General features: G+C 40.9%; 2 protein-coding genes and 1 long non-coding RNA gene across 7 annotated transcripts in view; 1 reads left to right on the forward strand and 2 right to left on the reverse strand.

Annotated features, from left to right (window-relative positions):
- Nucleotides 1-6,816, reverse strand: part of LOC133411982 (receptor-type tyrosine-protein phosphatase N2-like) — a 149,588-nt gene extending 142,772 nt beyond the window's left edge. For all 5 annotated transcript variants that reach the window (XM_061694912.1, XM_061694910.1, XM_061694911.1 and 2 more), the window contains exons 1-3: nucleotides 6,380-6,816; nucleotides 2,391-2,441; nucleotides 2,190-2,303 (exon numbers count right to left, since the gene is read on the reverse strand). In XM_061694912.1, coding sequence (XP_061550896.1) covers nucleotides 2,190-2,303; nucleotides 2,391-2,441; nucleotides 6,380-6,482 — 268 coding nt within the window. In that variant the 5' untranslated portion in view covers nucleotides 6,483-6,816. The remainder of the gene's footprint in view (nucleotides 1-2,189; nucleotides 2,304-2,390; nucleotides 2,442-6,379) is intronic.
- A 61-nt stretch (nucleotides 6,817-6,877) lies between these two features.
- LOC133411983 (extended synaptotagmin-2-like) overlaps nucleotides 6,878-23,858 on the reverse strand; it is a 52,825-nt gene continuing 35,844 nt past the window's right edge. Inside the window, exons 16-23 of the mRNA XM_061694913.1 lie at nucleotides 17,142-17,228; nucleotides 16,887-17,039; nucleotides 13,077-13,453; nucleotides 10,050-10,148; nucleotides 9,824-9,955; nucleotides 9,426-9,531; nucleotides 9,269-9,318; nucleotides 6,878-8,456 (exon numbers count right to left, since the gene is read on the reverse strand). Of these exons, the coding sequence (XP_061550897.1) occupies nucleotides 8,411-8,456; nucleotides 9,269-9,318; nucleotides 9,426-9,531; nucleotides 9,824-9,955; nucleotides 10,050-10,148; nucleotides 13,077-13,453; nucleotides 16,887-17,039; nucleotides 17,142-17,228 (1,050 nt within the window). The 3' untranslated portion in view covers nucleotides 6,878-8,410. The remainder of the gene's footprint in view (nucleotides 8,457-9,268; nucleotides 9,319-9,425; nucleotides 9,532-9,823; nucleotides 9,956-10,049; nucleotides 10,149-13,076; nucleotides 13,454-16,886; nucleotides 17,040-17,141; nucleotides 17,229-23,858) is intronic.
- LOC133411984 (uncharacterized) lies at nucleotides 21,533-23,857 on the forward strand. Its single transcript, XR_009769711.1, has 2 exons — nucleotides 21,533-21,740; nucleotides 23,404-23,857. It is a non-coding gene; the product is annotated as an uncharacterized LOC133411984 (long non-coding RNA).

Consider the following 23,858-nt stretch of genomic DNA (forward strand, 5'->3'; position numbering starts at 1 on the left):
CTATGCTGCGGGCTGCTAAGAAAATTGATGTTCATAATTTGGACACCCTTTATTTAAACCATGCACACTTTTTTGACCCAGCCCCCTAAAATAATCGGAATCAAGAATCGTTTGGAACCGGAATCGGAATCGCTCAAATTCAAACCATGCCCAACCCTACCGACTGGTTCGCGCATCTGCCTCACAGTTCTTGGGACCGGGGCTCAAATCCAGGGCTTGCCTTTGTGGAGTTTGCATGTTCTCCCCGTGCCTGCGTGGGTTTTCTCCGGGTACTCCGCTTTCCTCCCACATCCCAAAAAACATGGGTGGTTGGTTGATTGAAGACGCTAAATTGCCCGTAGGTGTGAATGTGAGTGTGAATGGTTGTTTATTTATATGTGCCCTGTGATTGGCTGGCGACCAGTTCAGGGTATACCCTGCATCTCGCCCGAAGATAACTGGGATAGGCTCCAGCACGCTCGTGACCCTACTGAGGATAACCTGTACAGAAAATGGATGGATGGATGGAAAAGCAGGAGTATTTCAAACTTCCTTGTTGCACAGCAAAACTGTTCTAGCACAAACGGCATAAAGATCCACCACCATTCTGCAAAGTCATGCAGCTGAACAGGACAGGTTAAAAAAAAAAAAAAAAAAAAGTAATAGATATGAATAGATATGAATATGAATCTATATTAATAAACATAAGAGACTCCATGGCATTATCACATGCGGCATATCATCACCAAGCCACCGAAATACATGTAGCGTGGTGTGGCACAAATATATACATATATAAATAACAGGACTTTTTAAGATGTTTTTAATATTCTAATGATTTGTAAACCCCCCGGTGCTTGCGGACTAAGCTGAGTAATTGCCAACCCCCAGGGCAACATTATCTGGGGGGCGCAATCTCGGGGCATCGCAACAGGACGCCATTCGGTCCAGGACCACCACTGTTGAACCTCTCCCCCAAAGGTTTAGAATTGCCTATGCAGTGGTCAGGTGCCACCGGTGTACGGTGGCAGTGAACTCAACTCAACTTCACACAAGCAGCAGTTTGACAGATCAGAATCAGAATCATCTTTATTTGCCAAGTATGTCCAAAAACACACAGGGAATTTGTCTCCGGTAGTTGGTTGGAGCCGCTCTTGTACGACAACAGACAGTCAATTGTGTGGTGTTGTTTTTGTTTTTTTGAATTGTTAAAAAAAAAAAAAGAGGCTTCAAGCTGTTCATTGCCACTCCCAGTTGAAGTTTACTGTCAATCTAAACAGACAATTACGCAGTGTGTATTTAAAACAAGAAAAGGCAACATAGCTTGCCTGTTTGCCGGCGGCACACTAGCTTCTGGCTAACATGAATGGAAAATGCCATTGACATGCTAACGTTAGCGTCGATAGTCGCCATTGTATATATATAACCCTTTAAGCGATCGATATCTGAACACATATGGTGGAACAACACATGTAGAAAGTTAATTTAACAATACTCACAGGCCTATATTCTTCATACCCTATGAAAAATGACACATTTTTCAGCAACTTACCGAGTAGTAGCAGGCCTGCAGTAGAAGAAGTCTATTGTTCCTCATTTGTGTCTGCATGATACAGTACTGCCTCCTGATGGCCCAGGCAGGCACACCAGAAGGCACAGCACACTACATTGGATGCAGCGTTACATCACGATGCACAAATTGGTTAATGTGTTACATTATATTTAATTCTGCTATTCCTCTGTTTTTATCAAGTAAAATATTACAGATTGCTATTTTTCCTTATTTAAAAAAAAAAAAAAAAAAGAGCCAAGAGCATTGTCACAGAACAAATTAAACCTTTATATCTCAAGCACCATTGCATATTCGTACAGTGGAACCGCAATAAAACGGACCCCGACATAACGGATGTCAGATAAAACAGACTTAAACAACGTGTCCGAAAATAGTTTCCATTTGCCACTTAAAATGTCATTGACAAAGTCTGTTAGTTTCAGAATTGGCCGCTGATGTTTACTGGCACTGTGGCGCAATGCAGGCAGAGTATAGGACTGACGTATTTCCGGGTCACATACAATATGACTGCATAATAATAATACATTTTAGCGCTACAATTGCAATATCGTGATGGTGAAACTGCAATATTTTTGCTCACGGTTATCCAGCTCTCAGTTTGTCAGTTTCGCGTGTCCATGTGAGTGCATGTGTTTACCCGCGGCGGCCATCTTGTCCAGCAGAAGCCTAAAGTGTTGTACAACAGGCAGGGTGACGTCGTACGAGTCAACGTCATTCACCGGGACGGAGTGGCACCTCCCAAACATCCCGTCTGCCGACGCACACAGACATGAGTATTGGGACGCATTCCATCCACACTGCGAGTCAAAATACAAAGATACGGGAAAAAAAATCTTACCGTTGACGCAAAGCTCGACTGGCGTACAAAGATCTTGCTTGAACAGACAACCTAAACAGAACAAGAAGAAAACACATTTTGACTTCAAAGCTGCCCCCAAAATTGTACTGATTAATTTAGTACTGAATTATTACGGAAAATGGCCAAAAGGAACCTAAAGTGACAAAATTTGAATTTCAAACAGTGGTTAAAGCAGGGGTGTCAAACATATGGCCCGCAGGCCAAAACCAGCCTACTAGGGGGTACAATCCGGCCTTCAAATTAGTGTTTTAAGAATTGGGTTTCAAACAAGGGATAGGGGTGCATGATAGTGTTGAGGTTTTTAAAATAAGGTATCAAGCAAAGGTGACAGTGTCAAGTTACAGTTTGAAGCCTGGGTTCCAGTTTGAAACAAGGGTTAGGGTTTCAAATTAGTTTCATTGCAAGGTTACGGTTTTAAATGAGCGTGTCCAGCGAGGGCTATCGTTTTAAACATCGGTTAAGCTATTAAACTATGAGTGAAGCCAAGGTTAGGGTTTCATATTATGGTTTCAAGCTTCGGTTCAGGTTTCGAGGCAGGGTCTAGGTATTAAATTAAGGGTTTTAGCAAAGGTCACAGTGTCAATTTACAGTTTCAATCCTGGGGTGAAGGTTTTAAAAAAGGGTTGCAAAATAGTGTTTGAAATTTGGGTTAGGGGTGGCACGGTGGACAACTGGTTAGCACATCCGCCTCACAGTTCTGAGGACCCGTGTTCAAATCCGGCCTCGCCTGTGTGGAGTTTGCATGTTCTCCCCGTGCCTGCGTGGGTTTTCTCCGGGTACTCCGGTTTCCTCCCACATACCAAAAACATGCATGGTAGGTTAATTGAAGACTCTAAATTGCTCGTAGGTGTGAATGTGAGTGCAGATGGTTGTTTGTTTACATGTGCGATTGGCTGGCGACCAGTTCAGGGTGTACCCCGCCTCTAGCCCAAAGATAACTGGGATTGGCTCCAGCACGCCCACGACCCTTGTGAGGATAAGCGGTACGGAAAATGAATGAATGAATGAATTTGGGTTGGGCTTTTAAATTAGGGTTCCAAGCTTTGGTTAGGATTTCAGACAAGGATTAGGGTTTCAAATTAGTGTTTCAAGTCTGGGTTAGGGTTTTAATGCTGGGTTAGGCTTTCAAATTAGGGTTTCAAGCGCAGGTTCGGGTTTCAGGCAAGGGTTAAGAGTTTGAAACAAAGGTTAGTCTTTCAAGTTAGGGTTTTAAATCAGGGTTTCAAGCCTATTACCATTAATCTGTTAATGTACATGATGCACTCAGGAAGCTGCTAACATCCAAACACACACACACACACATTAGGGCAGACAACAAAGCATCCGTTGAACATAGCAAATGGACAGATGCTGTAACCACGACAACAGCCCATCATTTGTGAGACGACCAAAGGATGTCCACACAGTCTCATCCTACACAATCACACGCTCACACACACACACACCTATTTATCCGTATGTTTGCCACCTGTTGTTGAGGCGTGAAAAGAAATTTGCGGACTTTGGAGCTATGAAATTCATTCCCGTCTCATAGGAACAAGGAAGGAGGACGAGGAGGAGGATGAAGGCTCGGTGAACTATTTTGAGGCCGCCATGACTCTCTGGTCGCGTCCCCATGCGTGTAAAACGGGACACAGCCAAGCACGGCAAAGCCATTGCCATCAGCGAGAAAGCAGGAAAGGACTACATTTCCCATGATGCAATCGGAGACACGCTGCTCTCCCGAGGAGGCAAGGGAAACACAGTGCCACAATTGGACAGAAACAACAAGATTAGGCTTTCAAATTAGGGTTTCCAACCCTTGTTGGGGTCTTAAATGATGGTTACAAACAAAATTTAAGTGTTTAAATAAGGGTTTCAAGCCAGTGTTAGGGATTCAAATTAAGGTTTTAAATCCGGATTAGCGTTTTAAACTATAGCTAAGGTCTTAAATAATGGTTTTAAACCAGGGTTAGGGTTTTAAACAAAAATTAGGCCTTCAAATTAAGGTTTCAAGACAGGGTTAGGGTTTCAAATGAGAGTTTTAAACCATTCTTAAGTTCTTAAATGATGCTTTCAAGCCACCGAAAAGAGTTTCAAACAACGATTAGGTGTTCAAATTAGGGTGTCAAACCGGGGTTAGTGTTTCAAAAAAGGATTAGGCATTCAAATTTAAATTTCAAGACAGGGTTAGAGTTTCAAATTAGGGTTTTAAACCTTGGGGTTAGGATTTCAAGACAAGGTTAGGCTTTAAAATTAGGGTTTCAAAACATGGTTAGGGTCGGAAATTAGGGTTCCAAACCAGGGTCGTGTTTTCAAATTTTGGGTCTAATCTGTGACTAAATGTGGATGTGAATTGTCAAACGAAAGATGTGCTGACTGTGTGTGCGTGTGAAATATTTAAGCATTGCCATGACGACTGACGACCTTCCAGTTAATGATTAGGCGAGCACGGCCAGCCACAGCACAATTTTACCCGTCACAAGAAAATAACTTTTAGTATGGAACGAAATCATCATCATGTTGAATGGTATAGAAACCAGACGTGGGTAGAGTAGCCAAATATTGTACCCAGGTATACTGTTACTTTAGAATAATATAAAGGTACATATATGTATAAGTAAAAGTAGTCCTCCAAATATTTACTTGAGTAAGAGTAAGAAAGTACTCAGTGAAAAAACTACTCGAGTAACTGGTGAGTAAATTCAAATTTTTTTTTTTTTTTTTTTTTGACATGAATGTCAAATGAAATTTAAATTACTAACATATGGTAGTCTGCTACACACCTGCCACCATTTCAATTTTTAAGCGCCCAGAAAACAACAACTACGGAAACATTATTTGCTTTTTTCATATCAATGACTGAATGAAGAAGCTGTTTGCTGAACAGAGTGAGAGTCAGTGTGGCTGAATTACAACAATTCTGAAAAGCCAAAAATTCCTTCACAGCGCTGGAAGAGACTCAATGGAAGTTATTGCAAATGCTTGATCGCAGTTGTTGCCGCTAAGAGTGACCCAACCAGTTATTAGGTTTAGGGAGCAATTAACTTTTTCACACAGGGCCGTGCAGGTTTGGATATATTCATCCATCAATCCATTTTCCATACCGCTTATCCTCACAAGGGTCGCACGCGGGGGTGCTGGAGCCCATCCCAGCTATCTTCGGGCGAGAGGCTGGGGTCCACCCTGAACTGGTCGCCTGCCGATCGCAGGGCACATATAAAAAACACAACCATACGCGCTCACATTCACACCTACGGGCAATTTAGTCTTAACTAACCTACCATGCATATTTTGGGGTTGTGGGAGGAAACTGGAGTACCCGGAGAAAAGCCACACAGGCACAGGGAGAACATGCAAACTCCACACAGGCGACGCGGGATTTGAACGTTGGCTAATATTTTAATGTGTTTGATGATGGGAAACATTTAAGTACAACAAAATAAGAAATAGAGTATGTATATACACTGTGTGTGTGTGTATGTGTGTGTGTGTGTATATATATATATATATATATATATATATATACCGGGTTTATAATATAATTAGCGTTTACATCGAGTAGTCGTGCCATTGTCATGCTAGCTTCCAGGCTAACTGAATTACATTTGTTTTCCATGTTGCATAAACATAAGCTGTTTTCAAATGAATTAGACACAAATGTCTATTTTACTCATTTACATTATGTTGTGATCATAGTAGTTTAAAAATAGCTGTGAGTGACGCACGAGGGGGCCTGTTTGTGTGTGTGTTTGTATAATTAAGTAAAGACTAATTAAAGGCTAATTTGTCACAAAAGATGAACATGACGCGCCAGTGTTGTTGTTTTTTTCCTTCATATTTTTGTATGTTTGTCGTATAGAAAGACGTCAAGAGGTTTTTGTGTCACTTTGTGGCGGGCATCATCATCAAGCAACAAAATGGGCCCAAGCAGAACCAGCCGAACCTGCATAAGTGGTTCCGAATGAGCCGGTGGAGAAGCGACTCACCGAAGCGCCTGTCAGCCGAGGCGGGGGAGGAGGAGGTCCGCAGGAGGAGGAGGAGGAAGAGGTAAAGGGAGGAGGAGGAGGAGGAGGAAGAGGAAGGCAGCATGTCTCTCCTGCTTTTAGTCCGAACGTTAAAAGGCCATCTTTCCCCACGGAGTCTGGTCGGCCCTATTGCCCGCTCAGGGCGGCACCTGCGCGGCCTGAGGAATAGGAGAGGAGTCGGTGGGGCTGGAGGAAGAGGGAGATGGATGGAGGCGAGCAGGTTGGGCGTTTACTCCTCTTCCTCCTCCTGATGCTGCTGCTGCCGTTTGACGCTCCCAACAAACGCGTTAGTTGTCTTCGCGCACAACACATCCGGCGCTCGACTTCAAAGTAAAATCAAAAGGAATAAAACGTAACTTTCTACATTTCGCATGGCACAGACAAACAATGACCTGGTCGCCAGTCCGTGTCTAAAACGCGAGTGCTGCCAGAGAGGGGGGGGGGGGGGGGGACCAAAAAAAACATGATTATCTCTTCTTTATTTATTCCAAAGACATCTTTTACAAGTGTATGGAGGCAAGCTGTTTGCAGGTCACATGACCTTTGACTAAAGGCACAACAGGAAGAAGACTTTTTAGTGTGAACCCTTCAAAATAAGAGTACCGCTGTCCTTACTATGAAATGTGCTTCCAACGGGACACACTTCACAATAAAACACTGCTACTCTACGCACTTTGGTTTAAATGCTTAAAGTTGTACCAAAAAAAAGCACAACAAATAGAACATGAACATGACTTAAGACTTTGCAAGTAAAATATCTAAAGCATACACAATATTAAAAGGTCACTTGTTAACATAATATTGCTGCTGCTGACATTTGTGCATAAAAAAATAAAAAATCCAGAACTAAACGTAGAAAATATATAGTAACCACTAGGTTACGATGATTTATATTGATATTTAGGTTTCTTTGTAAAGCTGCATGATTTGTACATGAGAAGCACTATGGATGGTGTAACGACTTGAAGCTTTTCAAACTAGATTAAATGCTAAGGAGACAAATATGAAATAAAGCCAGTTTCGCTTACCAAAATTTGTAAAGTAAAAAAATGTGTGCGTATATATACACACATATATATATATGCACATACATACATATAGGGGGAAAAATACAGTACTTTCCTTCTAAAAAATATTTTTTTTTTCAGAAAAAACAGTAATTAGAAAATTGAAAATTTCAATTTTTTAAGAAAAAAAAGTCCAAAAAACAATCAAGAAAAAAATCTGGGTCAAAGTTGCATTTTTTTTTCTCTAAGAAAGAAAAGGTTTGTATTTTTATTCAGGAAAAAGTGAGCAATAACAACTCTACCAAAATAAAGCTACTCTTTAAAGAGCCCACCAAAAAAAAAAAAACAATTAATCAAGAAACAAGTTGTTTTTCGAGAAAAGATTTTAAAAAAGATTTTTTTTTAAGTTGACTTTAAAATAAAAAATTTTTTTCGCAAAACACAGTAATTTATTTTCAAGAAACAAATGTATTTTTTAACAAATTAATAAAAAATTATAATGTGATTGGTCATATTTTTTCACGAGTCAGAATATTACGAGAACAAACTTGCATAATAATTAACTTAAAATGTTTTTTTGCCCTCATTAAATTCTGACTTAAACCGTGTAATATCGGTAACTTTTTCCAATCTCAAAAATGACTTTTTCCTTGCAAAATATGACTATTTTTTTAACTGAAAGTCTCTCTTTTTTTCCTCTTTTCTGTGTGTCCCTTTGTACATATGACAGCCATCATTAAGAAAAAAAATACAAATCAAATGCTAGCCGTCTTCATCCAGCTTGGTGGTGCATATTTACAAATATGACATGTTCGCTAATATAAATATACGACATGTTTGCGTACGTTCCCTTTAGCCTTAAAAGGAAGGTCTGCCTTGCCACTCAACATCGAAGCTGCTTTTTTTGTTTGTTCGGAAAGGAAAGTCGCACAAAATGTGAAGATTAGAATGATGCTGAAGTGATCATGATGATGAGGACGAGACTTTAGAGCTGATGAGGCTTCTTGTGGCCGTCTTCAGTAAGCTCATACCTGTGGGGTTACAAACAACATTTATTGTACAAAAAAAGTGTCTTTTTTTTAGAAAAAAAAGTATTAATAATTTGTTTTCAAGAAAAAAAATCTAAATGTTTTGTTTTCATGAAAATAATAATTAAAAAAAGTAATTTTCTTAAAAGATAAAAAGTCATTTTTTTAAATTAAAAGTGGCGATTTTTTTCAAAAAATATTGTAATCAAGAGAAAATTATTATTTTTTCTTTTTAGAAAAAGGGTTGTGGCATTTCTTTTTTTTTTTTAATAGACTTTTGACAAAAAGTCAAGGAAAACGTAATATTTTTAGGCAAAAAGGTTGCATTAAGAAAGTAAAACATTCGAATAAAAATAAACGTTTGAGGTTTTTTTAAGCAAAAATGTTGTGGGGGGGTTCAACAAAAAAGCAGAATTCTTCTTTGGAAGTTGGATTTTTTTTTAGAATATATTAAAACAATATTCAAGGAAAAAGTAATACTTTTTGACATAATGTTATTTAAAAGAAAGTGTAATATTTTTGCTAAAGTGGTTTTCTGAGAATTTGTTGTCATTTTCTTTACAAATAAAGTCATTTTCTTTTACAAAAGTAATTTTCTTTTACAAATAAAGTCTTAAAAAAAAGTCTTAAGAAAAAGGGATTTTTTTTTTTTTTTTTTTTACAAGAAAAAAGCAAACCTTTTGAGAAAAACATTTCGAATTATTTTTTTAACAAAAGAGTATTCGGTGAGAAAAAGTTTTTTTCCAGAAAAAAACTCAAAATAGAAGCCAAATGTGTATTATTCAATCATATCGATGTATAATGTAAAAACTGACCATTGTGTCCAGCCCTTGGCAATGTCCTCTTGGCCCAAATTCACCAACACCTGACGGACAAAAAAAAAGCTTCTTGTTAGCTCGGTCACATGACGTGGAACAAACACATGCAATACAGTCCAGAGTTTTCTTTTTTTTTCCCGGAATAAAAACACACCTTTCCCAGAAGGCCCTTGTGTTTGGAGAGCAGCCCTCCACTGTTCTTGACGGCCACGTCCAGAGTTCTCCTGTGGATCTCCACCAGGGACAGGCTGAACTCGAAGCTGACCACGACAGCATCAAAACAAATCACGTGGAAAGTTACTCTTTTCATCTCAATGCAGTCACTTATAAATCAACATAACAAAATCTCTCTAAATGTGAATTAAAATGATGTCATGTGTCATATTTCTAAGGGTTTATGATACAATGAGCTGACATGTATTTATTGTCAGACTCAACTGCCTTAGGAAAAAGTTGTGGGTTTTTGTAAGCCCTCTCCCACAACAAAAGGGAGAAAAAGAATCCTCATCTAAGAATTGTAACAGACTTCTGAACAAGCGTAGTAGTACTTACGTCTGATTATAAACGGGGTTGAGTGTTTTCTTGAAGGTGTGAGTTTTCCTCCTTCCCGACCGCCTCTTGTCAGGTAGCAAGTAGAGCCGCACGTAAGGGTCCGACCCGTGGTCGCTGAACGAGATCAGGTTCCTGATGACAACCAAGGACAAGAAGAAGAGTTCAGGGGAGGTGTGTTTGTGTGTGTGTGTGTGTGTGTGTGTGTGTGTGTGTGTGTAAATGGTACCTGCAAGCATGGACCATCACCACCAGCTTGTTCCTCTGTGAGCTGTGTCTCACCGTCAGCTGGATCTCCCCCAGGGGGAAGTAGTTGGGTCCAGAACCACTAAAACATACAAACAAACAAACAAACACACACACGGACCAAAGATGTTGACCAGAGTTAAAAAACAACCGTTCACATTAAAATCAGTATAAGGGTTATGTTCATAGAATTTTATCAATAACAGGAAAGACATAGCCCACTGAATTTCCCTTTGAAAATCAATGAATTTTACTGATATGAGAATTTGAATTATTGGCAGTTGTTATCCATCAAAAGGTCATAATTTGTAACTGAATACGCGTTTTCCATGAAAACTAACACAAATGCATCTTAGTGTCTTCAGAGTTCCTTTTATCGTTGTTTTACAAACAAGCCTTGTTTGTCACTCAAGCTGTCTTTACCGTTAATCCCACTGGAGAAATACACCAGAGGGATCTGTGCGCTAAAGTGCGAGGATGAGGCAACCATTTTGCAATCACACAATAGCAGACATCAATGATGTTATTTCTGCGATATTAATGAATATGTATGAATGATTTTGTTTTATTATTGAATAAAGTTGTATTTCATAAATAAAAGTTATCTTCGTTTGATTTTTTTCCCAATACAAGTTCACGAAATCTTGTTGTTTGGATGACATTTGCATTGGACGGCCATGAAATCAGTGCACTCTACGTGGCTACATTAGCTACCAACAGTTTCGGATATTTTGAACAAAATAATTCGCCGACAACTTCAAAAATAGAAAAAACAACATGCGCAGCAACTCAGCATATGCGTGCCAGCGCTTTCTCAAATTACTGTTCGATCATCCAGTGACTTTGGGTTTACAGTTCAGGGTAATCGGACTGTTTATTAGCTTAGCTGCACAGAACCAGGGGCCTACGGCTCTGCCAACAGTGCGTGGAGCCGGAAGCGCGATTAGTCGGCTGGATCAGCCAGTGACAGTTACCTACAATGCCAAAAACAGTAAAAAAATAATAATATATATATCCACAGCAAATTAGCATATGATCACCAGTACTTATGATTTATTTACTACTCTGTATTTTATCAATGACTACTTGAGCATTTACCAGCCTCCGAATGCTATCCAGCGAAACCTATGGAGCCGCGGAGTCACTTGGCAGCATGGGCCAAGAGAAGAGCAAGCGGAGGCGGTGTGAGCGGATGCAGAAGTGCAGCTGCCAAATATTTGTCATTGTCAATAACATTTTGAAAATAGAATGTTAAGCGTGCATTTGAGCCATTTACCCAACCAAGGCAGCATAAAAAAAAATTGCTGAATTCAATTTTTTTTTTTTTTTTTTTTTCCCCAAGTGTCTTTACCGTTATTGATCCAATTTCAGTGTATGAAAATGTCCCAAAGACTGTGGATAGCAAGTGTTTTTAAGGTTTATTTTTAGTGTTTGAAGCTGATTCAAGTTAGTTAGAAGCTATAGTAAAATGACGCATAAATTGAAATGTGTTTATATTTTAGTTGCTACGATTGGCTGGCAGACCCCGCGCCTCTCGCCCAAAGATAGCTAGGACAGGCTCCAGCACGCCCGCGACCCTTGTGAGGATAAAGCGGTACAGAAAATAGATGGGTGCATCCTAGTTGAAACCTATTTGAAACAAGAAAATACAGTTTGCTGCTCAATGTGAATTTAAGAAATAAAACATCTAAAAATGAGAAAAACAATTGGTCCTTCATTGTTTTTAAGTGAAATGGCTTATTTTTTTCTTGTGTATTCATAATTGGTCTTTATCCATCCATCCATTTTCCATACCGCTTCTCCTCACTAGGGTCGCGTGCGTGCTGGAGCCTATCCCAGCTATCTTCGGGTGAGAGGCGGGGTACACCCTGAACTGGTCGCCAGCCAATGGCAGAAATTGTTTTTTAACCAAGCAAACATATAATTCATCCAAATACTCGATTATTCGATAACATTTTCAGGAGGATACTCGAATACTAAAATATTTGATAGCTGCAGCCCTACCTTAATCCATGCCTTCATCACATCTCGGCTGGATTACTGACTGTTTTACTTTGGAATCAGCCAGCCCTGCCTCAGCTGTCTCCAGTGAGTTCAATACGATGCCACTCGCCTCTTAATTGGAACATAACTTGAGCACTTGTTTTCGTGGCTGTTTTGGTTTTGTCTTGTTTTTTTTCCCCAAAAGGACATTTTCTAAGGAAAAACATTTTCCCTCAAAACGTAAAAATAATTTGTTTTTCAAGAAACTTTTTGTTTTTTTCAAGATTTTATCTTTTCAAGAGAAGCAATTTTAAAGAAAAAAAAAAGTCTTTTTTTTACATGATGTCACTTTTAAAGGAAAATGGTAGAGGTTTTTTTTTTTTTTTAGGAAATAGGTTGCATCTTTTTGTCTTTTATAAGAAAAAAGGTGTATTTTTCAAGAGGAGAAAGCCAAATTTTTGAAGGGTTTTTTTTTTTCTCAAGAAAGAAAATGACTTTTTCGATAAAAAGTTGGATTTTTTGGAGAATGTTTTAAGATTTAGCTAAGGAAAAAGTCATAGTTCTAAAATAAAAAAATACTAATAATAAAAACGGATCTTAATTTTATTTTTAAATAAAATCTTAATTTTATTTTAAATAAAACGTTTTTTAAACGTTTTTAAAACATTTAGTAAATGTTTTCAATACTTTTTTTGTTTTTTAAGAAATTAAAATAATTTGTATTAACTTTGCAACCGTTTTATTGTTTTGAATTTATGCAATTCTCAATTTTACGTCAGATTTTTTATTTATGTACAGCCCTTTGTTTCAGCTGTGGTTGTTTTTAAAGTACTCTGTAAATAAAACAGAGGTTAAAACAGGTTTCCTTATCTCACATTTTAATTTATGGAATCAGGCTGTAACATAACCAAATGTGGAAAAAGTGAAGCCCTGTGAATACTTTCCGGACGCACTAAAAGTATTCACAGGGTTTTACACTTTTCAAATGATGAGACAAAAATGTGTGCTAGAGCTGTCCTGTACATACTTCTGCATCTGCTGGAGTCTCTGCTGCAGCTCCTGAGCGGCGTACGGGTTAGAGATGTCGGAAGCGATGCTGGGCGTGGCCTCCTTCCCTCCGTCCAGGAAGTACTGCGATCCCGAGATGGCCAAACGGGACGAGCTGCGGCCCCTCTCAGCCAGGCTGCCCCCCTTCAAGCGACCCTCCAGCTGAAGCTCCTCCTCAGCCTCCCGACGGCGCCTCAGGGCGTCATGAGCTGACACCGAGCCCGAGCGTGGGATGTCCATGGCGGAGTCGGACGACACGGACAGGCGTGGCGTCGGGCTGGTGGAACTGGACTTGAGTCCGGACGAGGCCTGGTTCGGCTCAAAGCCAGAAGATGCGTCTTTGTCCAAACACAACACCTGAAAGTGGACAAAGAGATCACTTTTTCAAGATAAAAGATAGAAATTAATTTGAACTATTGGTTGTTACAGTCCGCTTGCATTGGGGCAAAGAGGGTCTCACCAGATCCAGCGGATAAAGCTGTCTTGTGGAAAATTTGGCAGTTGACAAATCATATATACAGTGGTAGTTTGTGACCCATGAGGGATGTAATAAATAAATCAATGAACTGACTAAGCAGTGTAATAGGCAGAAATTAATTTGCACACAAATGTACCTTCATGGCTGACCACTTCTTTCTGCGCCGAAACATGACAGTGATTAATTTTTAACCAAACAGGCTTACTCAAATGCATCCAACCTGTTCACTCGTTATTATATATATATATATATATATATATATATATATATACATTTTAAAAAACACCAAGAAAATATTCAATCTTGAGGTGACATAATGCAGCACACCTACTGCTGAGTGAGGGAACACAGGGATTTACAACTCTTCTCAGACAGTTGAGTTCAAGAGAATAAATAGATTTGTTTTCAAGCTATTTTCAACACTTTAAATTGGTTAATAATGTATAACATTTCCTGGCTATAAACCAATAGGTACCGTGCTCCACAGTGACGGTCTCAGCATGTAGACAGCATAAAGTATCATAGGAAGTAGGGCTGGCAGATCCTGTTGCTTCCCAAAATTATTTGCGATGCTCTCTTTAACTACAGTACTGTAGTTGTACAACCCCAATTCCAATGAAATTGGGACGTTGTGTTAAACATAAATTTAAAAAAAAGAATACAATGATTTGCAAATCATGTTCAACCGATATTTAATTGAATATCCTACAAAGACATGATATTTAATGTTCAAACTTTATTGTGTTTAGCAAATAATCATTAACTTAGAATTTTACGGCTGCAACACGTTCCAAAAAAGCTGGGAAAGGGTCATGTTTACCACTGTGTTAAATCACTTTTTCTTTTAACAACATTCAATAAACATTTGGGAACTGAGGACACTAATTGTTGAAGCTTTGTAGGTGGAATTCTTTCCCATTCTTGCTTGATGTACAGCGTCAGCGGTTCAACAGTGCAGGGTCTCCGTTGTCGTATTTTACGCTTCATAATGTGTCACACATTTTCAATGGGAGACATGTCTCGAGTGCAGGCAGGCCAGTCTAGTAGTACCCGCACTCTTTTACTACGAAGCCACGCTGTTGTAACACGCGCAGAATGTGGTTTGGCATTGTCTTTCTGAAATAAGCAAGGGCGTCCATGAAAAAGACGTTGCTTGGATGGCAGCATAAGTTTCTCCAAAACCTGTATGTACCTTTCAGCATGAATGATGCCTTCACAGATGTGTAAGTTACCCCTGCCATTGGCACTAACACAGCCCCATGCCATCACAGATGCTGGCTTTTGAACTTTGCGTCCATAAATGTCCGGATGGTTCTTTTCCTCTTTGGCCCGGAGGACACGACGTCCACGATTTCCAAAAACAATTTGAAATATGGACTCATCGGACCACAGAACACTTTTCCACTTTGCATCAGTCCATCTTCGATGAGCTCGGGACCAGAGAAGCCGGCGGCATTTCTGGATATTGTTGATAAATGGCTTTTGCTTTGCATAGTAGAGTTTCAAGTTGCACTTACGGATGTAGTGCCGAACTGTATGTACTGAGATTGGTTTTCTGAAGTGTTCCTGAGCCCATGTGGTGATATCCTTTACACATTGATGTCGGTTTTTGCTGCAATGCCGCCTGAGGGATCGAAGGTCACGGGCATTCAATGTTGGTTTTCGGCCTTGCCGCTTACATGCAGTGATTTCTCCAGATTTTCTGAACCTTTTGATGATATTATGGACCGTAGATGATGAAATGCCTAAATTCCTTGCAATTGTACGTTGAGTAAAATTGTCCTTAAACTGTTCGACTATTTTCTCACGCACTTGTTCACAAAGAGGTGAACCTTGCCCCATCTTTGCTTGTGAATGACTGAGCAATTCAGGGAAGCTCCTTTTCTACCCAATCATGGCACCCACCTGTTCCCAATCTGCCCGTTCACCTGTGGGATGTTCCAAACAGGTGTTTGATGAGCATTCCTCAACTTTCTCAGTTTCTTTTGCCACCTGTCCCAGCTTTTTTGGAACGTGTTGCAGCCATAAAATTCAAAGTTAATGATTATTTGCTAAAAACAATAAAGTTTATCGGTTTTCAACATGAAATATCTTCTCTTTGTAGTGTATTTAATTAAATATAGGTTGACACACTGTGCTTCGTTTACACATGATTTGCAAATCATTGTATTGTGTTTTTATTTATGGTTAACACAACGTCCCAAATTCATTGGAATTGGGATTGTAGAAACTCAAACTAAAGGTTGCTCTTTACTTGCATTTGTTCCATATTCTTATGAGTGTGTGCATTTACATTGGGCTAGGTTGGTATTTGTGATTATACAGTATTTCATGAAACTCTGACTGTGGTTTGTGTGTTAAACAGTGGCATTCCGGTCATGTTCACTGCTTCACTCGGCAACTTGGTGACTTATCAAATGTATGAGTAAAAATTACTCAGTAAGGTTTCTTTTCTGCAAAGTAAAAGAGCCTATTGGTTCCTTATGCGAGTCATTGCTGCCACATTATAGCCAAATAGCCAATAATGTTATCTGTAACAGAGATGTGCAGGTTAGTGACTGCACTACATTGATCAATTAAAAAATAATAATAATTAATTAAACAATAAATACATAAATTACAGATGCACTGAATTTTTAATAAGTGAACCATGATCTAGCGAGGGATTATCATACAGGATTTCCACCTGAATTCAACAATATATAAAATTATGTATTTTCAGCTACACAAGAAGGTCAAAATATTGAAATGGAAGCTTTAAAAAAAACTGTTGCAAAATACTCATCAATCAAGATCCGAAGCTATCCAGATAACCCGATCTCTCACCTCCCCAACTCTGAGTCGCTGTTCTGTGTTAATGGTACTTGCACAAAATGGGGGTTTGAATTCAACCCCTGAAATTTCTGGCTTCTGAAGTAGTATCATTGACATAAAACATCAGCTGTGTGAAAGGAACCAGCTGAAAAAGCAAAGACGAGGGTGTGAGGTTTAACATCAGACATTCAATTCTTCCGCACACTTATCACTGTATGATTTTATACCTCACACTTGTAATGGAAAATTTTACGTTTGACATTGTATAACTAATTTTAATGTGCTTTTGTAACTTTAATCATGAATTGCAAAGGTTGGTTTAATTAGGATGCGCAAGAAATGACTCTAGTCTGTCTGCTCAGGAACAATAGTGAAAGTTGGAGTTGTGAAGCCAACTGCATGCATTTCCACAAGAGGAAGGAAGCTCTGATTTGCAAATTTTGCAGAATCTCTTGCGTGAAAGGGGGATAGCAACTTGTTTCTTTAAAATCAAGTTACCCGCAGAGCCATCTTCATCTTGAGACTGCAGCTGGGTCCAGAGTTCCTGAGAGGAAACTGCTGGTTGAGTGTCATGTCTTCGGCCTCCAGCAAGCGGCCCAGAGGCAGAGCCAGCGTTCCCAAAGTACAGTTGTCGTGTTTGGCGTCTTTCACCTAAACACCACAACAGCAACAACAAAAGTAGAAAGAAGACGTCGGCGTACAGAAAGGTTTCACCTCAGTTGCAGAAAGAACAAGTAGAAAGCTTTTCCGTACCTCAACCTCCAGATCTTGACTCCTGGGGTTGTGGACCAAGAAGGAGAAAGCTTCTTCCCACACTGGCTCGTTGGTCTTGTAGCGCGTCTGCAAGACCACAAAAACAACACCCGCATCATTTGACCGCTTAAGAAACACTATTTGAAGTCAATTTCAAGCTGATTTGAAGTTGGTTTTGAGTGGATTTTAATTTACAATGGTACCTTGACATCCATCCATCCATCCATTTTCTGAGCCGCTTCTCCTAACTAGGGTCACGGGCATGCTAGAGCCTATCCCAGCTATCATTGGGGAGGAGGCGGGGTACACCCCAGCCAATCGCAGGGCACATACAAACAAACAACCATTCGCTCTCACAGTCACACCTACGGGCAATTTAGAGTCTCCAATTAATGCATGTTTTTGGGATGTGGGAGGAAACCGGAGTGCCCGGAGAAAACCCACACAGGCACGGGGAGAACATGCAAACTCCACACAGGCGGGGCCGGGATTTGAACCCCGGTCCTCAGAACTGTGAGGCTGACGCTCTAACCAGTCGGCCACCGTGCCGCCATACCTTGACATAAAAGTTGAATTCGTTCTGTGACCACACTCATAAATCAAATAATCTTTCCCCACAAATCTGAATTTAAAGGTAATTTGTTCAAGCCTCCCAAAAAAATAAATTGCACTCTATAATATTGTATTTCATAAAAAAATAGTCAGGACATAATTTTAAAAACAAAAAAAAGAATGAAACTGTTTTATCACACTTTTTGCTTCTGTTCAATGGACATTGTGGTTCTCTTTCCGGTGCGTGCACCTTGGCCACCTGGGGGCAGTATAATACGGCCATATGGAAATACATGGAAACAGTCACTCCTCAGTAAGTCACAGTAGAATTTGTTCTTCACAGAGGATACAGAGTTTGATGATTATTTTATTGTTATGTCTGTCCACATGTGTTGCTTCATTTGTGTTAACCATTGTTTGTGTTCACGAATGATTTTCGTTAGCCCGCCTATGACATTTTGCATTGTTTGTTAGCAATAAGCTTCTTTTTTTGGGGGGGAATACACATGTAATTCTCTTTGTTTTATGTTTAGTTTGATAGTCAACTTCAACAGGGAGTAGAAATAAACAGCTTGAAGCCTTCCTTTAACAATTGTTCACTATGCCAAACTAAGTTGAGCTCATTGCCTCCATACAGCGCTTGGGTCTCAAATTTCTTCTCGTAAGTCAAAGCAAAAAATCGGCTTGTATCCCGAAAACTCTCAAATAGGGTTGCTGGTATTTTAAGGCACCACCGTCGTTTGAAGCTAATATGAAGCACTTGAAATGTGTTTGCATCTTATTTGAAATTTATATGTAGTGTACTGACTAAAATGTGTTGAACTGTATTTGTTTGAATTGCTGTTGTGAAAACTAGTTAAAAGTTTGTTTGGTTCTTTGTGTGGATGGATACTGGGGTGTCCTGCGTTCCGAGGGGTCTGTGAACATTCCAGGGTTTTGTTTTTTTTAATGATTGATTGAAGGGGCGGTGCGTCCAATGGGATTCGAAGAAGGAGGTGGGTCGTGGAGAAAGAGCGGGAGATGCGGCGGGAAGAGAGTTGTTGTTTTTTGGGGAGGGTCGGTGGACCTGGGTTTTGAACGCGAAACGGATTGACTGTTTCCAAGCGAACGGATTGACTGTTTCGACGCTACGGGTACTGCCTGCTCAACGCCACCGGGCTGCCGCTTCGACGCTACGGGATCCAGTCGCTGTGCCTACTGAAGCGTTTTGAGGGCGCGTTCCTACGGAAATGGGTTTGGGTTTCTTTTCCCCAGTGAACTGAGGGTTCAACGGTTTTGTGAGTACTGCCAGTGAGGGCTACATATATAAAGCACATTTCCAGCAAATTTGAGTTTTGAGCTGATTTGAAGCATTTAAAGTTGCTTTATAGCATTAGCTATGAACTGGAAAATGTGGAAATCGGATTTGAAACCCATTTGAAGCTAATTTGAAGTTAGTTTTGACTTGGGTTGAAGCTTTTATGAAGCATATTAGGAACAGAAATATGTTTATGTGGTTATTGAAACCTATCCATCCATCCATTTTCTGTACCGCTTTATCCTCACAAGGGTCACGGGCGTGCTGGAGCCTATCCCAGCTATCTTCGGGCGAGAGGCGGGATACACCCTGAACTGGTCGCCGGCCAATCGCAGGGCACATAAATAAACAACCATTCACGCACACGTTCACACCTACGGGCAATTTAGAGTTTTTGGGATGTGGGAGGAAACCGGAGTACCTGGAGAAAACCCACGCAGGCAAGGGGAGAACATGGAAACTCCACACAGGCGGGGCCGGGATTTGAACACCAGTCCACAGAACTGTGAGGCAGATGTGCTAACCAGTCGTTCACCGTGCCGCCTATTGAAACCTATCTGAAGCTAATTTGAAGTTGGACCCCCAGGGACGACCCAGGACACGCTGGAGAGACTACATCCATCTTCCCCACCTGTGCTTCGTTTACACTAATTATCCCTTGCATTTAACCTCGTGTCTCATTCTTTCTGATCACCAGTTCGCTGTACCTTGTTGTCACGTTCCTTGATTCCACGTCACCGACTCATCGTAAGACCAGACCCGATTATTGACCTTGCATCTTTGCCTCACGTTTTTTGGATACTGTTGCCTTTTCGGATTGCCCGCCTGTGTACCGACCTCTGCTCGTTTATTAAACCTCTCTTTAGTGAACTGTCCATTTTTATTGGAGTCGTGCATTTTAGGTCCTGTCCTCTGTTCTGTTCATGACAGAATGAACTGGCCCTTCAAGCGTAGGGGCAGCGCCTCTCAAAGCAGGATGAGCAGCTTGCTGCCCTCCACCTTCATCTAAAAGGACTGTCAGAGCATCAGGACACTATGATGAGACAGGTGGCCTCACAGTTTGAGGTTTTAATGAATATGATTCAGAAGAAGGAACCAGCTGGCACAACACCCAATGCCGCCACTGTACCATGTGAAGCAGTCACCATGCAGCCACCTGCCACCTCCGCTGCTGTCTGCCCGCAGCTCTCTCGACCGGAGAGGTTCTCTGGAGAATATTAAGCCGTTCAACACTCAGTGCGAACTCCACTTTGAGCTGCAGGCCGCTGCCTTCCCCACCGAGCGGGCAAAGATCACTTTTGCCATTTCCCACCTGACTGGTCGTGCGGAGGCATGGGCTACTGCTGAATGGAGCTGCGTGTCATTGCATGAATGGAGCTGCGTGTCATTCTTGGGCTTCTTTCGTAAAGACTCTAAAGTTTTTCAGTATTCCACACCAGATTGTGAGGCAGCTGGCTCCCTTGTCACTTTACAACAAGGCAAGTGCAGGGTGTCAGATTACGCGATTGAATTTCGGATTCTAGCAGCTGAGAGTCAGTGGAACAACAGGGCACTACTCTATGCATTTTTTCAAGGACTATCCCCCGCTGTCAAGGATCGTTTGGTCCCACTAGACCTGCCGACCGACTTGGACACACTCATCGCTCTCGCTGTGAAATTCGACAAAAGGCTTTTGGATCGCGAGCTGGACGGAGATCGGCGGGGGATGTGTCACCGCGCACTTGGAGGACGAGCCTCGGTGACCAGCCAAACCAAGGCAGATCCCCTGTTGCCGGTCTCAATCCACTGGCTAGCATCACCACGGATGAACCCTTGCAACTGGGCAGGTTCCGTCTCTCCCCTGAGGAACGTCAACGCAGGCTGAGGGAAGGGCGGGACTTCAACTGCGGGCAGTTGGGTCATTCCGTGAGCAATTGTCATGTCAAGGTTGCCGGTGCCGGTAACAAGGGTACGGGAGCAGTGAGTCTAAATTTCAGAAAGGAAGACCCTACTCGGGTTCGTGACACTATAGTCTCCTGATCAAGAGCTTCATACATCTGTATTGATTGACTCTGATTCTGACGCAAATTTACTCAACTCCCTTCTCGTTAGACGTATGCACCTTAGAACGTTTCAAGTAAGATGCCCCCGCAACACCTATGCTGCAGACGGCAGTTTTATGGGCAAGATCACTCATCGCACCCAAACACTCACATTGACATTTCCTGATTCTCACTCGTAACGCATTAGTTTTCATGTTTTTGACGCCATGAATTATGACCTTATTTTAGGGAACCCATGGTTGAAATTACATAACCCCCACATTGACTGGTCTTCTGCGCATGTTATGTCATGGGGCAGCAATTTCACCCAGAACTGTTTCAAGCCTCCATGTAATGTTCGGGGATATGTTTCAAATGAAAGTCCAAAGACCCCATCGGGGGATCCTGACTTATCTCAATTGCCCACCTGTTACCATGAAATTCAAGATGTTTTTTTTTTTTTCCAAATCCGAAGCCAAATCCCTTCTACCTCACACTGTCCAGTTGAATTGCTGCCTGGAACCACACCTCCACGGGGGAGGTTGTTCTCTCTTTCAGGGGGGAACACAAGGCTATGAAGGAGTATGTGGAAGAATCACTGGCAGCCGGGATTATTAGCCCATCTTCATCCCCTGCGGGAGGAGGATTTTTCTTTGTGGACAAAAAGTACAAGACCGTGCGACCCTGTATCGATTACCGGGGTCTCAACGAGATAACTGTGAAAAACAGGTACCCTCTTCCTCTCATCTCCACTGCCTTTGAGTTCCCGGAGGGAGCCAATGTTTTCACCAAACTAGATTTAAGAAATGAGTATCATCTAGTCAGGATAAGGGAGGGGGATGAATGGAAAACAGCATTCAACACACCAACGGGACATTATGAGTATTCGGTAATGCCTTTTGGACTCACTAACGCTCCAGCTGTTTTCCAAACCCTTGTCAATGATGTCCTGTGTGACATGTTGCATGTGTATGATTTTGTCTATTTCGACGATATTTTGATATTCTCCCCGAATGAGGAGACTCACATTATTCATGTCCGCTCTGTATTGCAGCGGTTACTGCAGAATGAACTTTATGTCAAGGCTGAGAAATGCGAGTTCCATAAGGCGTCCGTTTCTTTTCTGGGTTTCGTGCTGGCTCAAGGTGAAGTCAAAATGGACCCTTGCAAAGTCGATGCCGGGATTAATTGGCCTACTCCCACGTCACGCAAGGATGTACAAAGGTTCTTAGGGTTAGCAATCTTCTACAGAAAATTAATTAGAAATTTCAGTTCAATAGCCTTGCCTTTGCATGATCTTACCTCGCCACACAGACCCTTTGTGTGGAACCCGGTTTGTCAGTCAGCTTTACAGAAACTAAAATCGAGCTTTACCTCCGCTCCCATCCTCACTTTGCCAGATCCCAATAAGCAGTTTGTGGTAGAGGTTGATGCGTCTGATGCCGGAATAGGAGCAGTGCTCTCCCAGAAATGTCTCAAGGAAGTTACATCCTTGTGCTTATCTCTCTAAAAAACTGACTCCAGTCGAGATAAATTATGACATAAATTATGACGTGAACTGCTGGTGGTCAAGGTCGCTTTGGTGGAGTAGAGGCACTGAGTAGAGGGGGCACAGACTCTGTTTTTAGTATGGACAGATCACAAGAACCTTGAGTATATTAAGTCTGCTAAAAGATTAAATGCAAGGCAGGCTACATGGGCTCTGTTCTTCACAAGATTTAATTTTGTGTTATCCTTGTTATCGTGTTATCGGTTATCCTACCGACCTGGTTCTGAAAATGGCTTTTTGAATTCTCTGCGAAGAGAATTCTTTATCCGACCCTAAGACTCTTTTAAGTCATGTTTTATTTCTGCTTTTGATTGGGACGTTGGAACTGTGGTAAAACATGCTCTGAAAAACAGTCTCAGCCCTTAAGTTTGCCTTTAAAACAGGCTTTATGTGGTTCCGACCGTAAGGGGAAGAGTCATCCACTGGGCTCACACTAACCAGACTGTATGTCACCCAGGCATTGCCAAAACGCAATATGTGGTCAAACAGCACTTTTGGTGGCCCAGTGTTAGAAGGGATGTTATCGATTATGTCAATGCTTGCCAGGTATGTGCTGCTAAGAAGCCCTTTCATAAATGTCCCAGCTTTTTTGGAAACGTGTTGCAGCCATAAAATTCTAAGTTCATGATTATTTGCTAAAAACAATAAAGTTTATCAGTTTGAACAATAAATATCTTGTCTTTGTAGTGTATTCAATTAAATATAGGTCGGACATGATTTGCAAATCATTCTATTCTGTTTTTATTTATGTTTAACACAATGTCCCAACTTCATTGGAATTGGGGTTGTAGATAACCAACTGTATTCATTCATTCATCTTCCATTCCGCTTTATCCTCACTAGGGTCGCGAGCGTCCTGGAGCCTATCCCAGCAATCTTCGAGCGAGAAGCGGGGTACACACTGAACTGATCGCCAGCCAATCGCAGGATAACCAACAGTATTTTTCTGAAATTCACTTTGTGCATAAAGCAGGAAACTGTATTTACTTGTCTACAAACATTTATAGTGAGGCAATTTCAAACACAAATTAAGATCAGTTTAAACTTGGCATTTCTTGTGAGTATCAGAAAAATAAGGCATTAATTTAAAAAAAGAGGAACACAAGTTTGTCATCTTGTTATAAATGTACAATTTTATCCAACTGTGGTTTCTCAGTCTGAACTCTCGGGGCACTATGTAAAACTATTACATCAAATAGAGGCAAAGAAAAGGACATGAAGAATGTAGTTTCATCGTCGAATAGATGCTAGCTGTGTGCTGATCGATAAAGGTCAATAAAATGAATAAAAACAGAAAT

The sequence above is a fragment of the Phycodurus eques genome, chromosome 13 (genome assembly GCF_024500275.1).
Source record: "Phycodurus eques isolate BA_2022a chromosome 13, UOR_Pequ_1.1, whole genome shotgun sequence".
NCBI classification, from domain to species: Eukaryota; Metazoa; Chordata; class Actinopteri; order Syngnathiformes; family Syngnathidae; genus Phycodurus; species Phycodurus eques.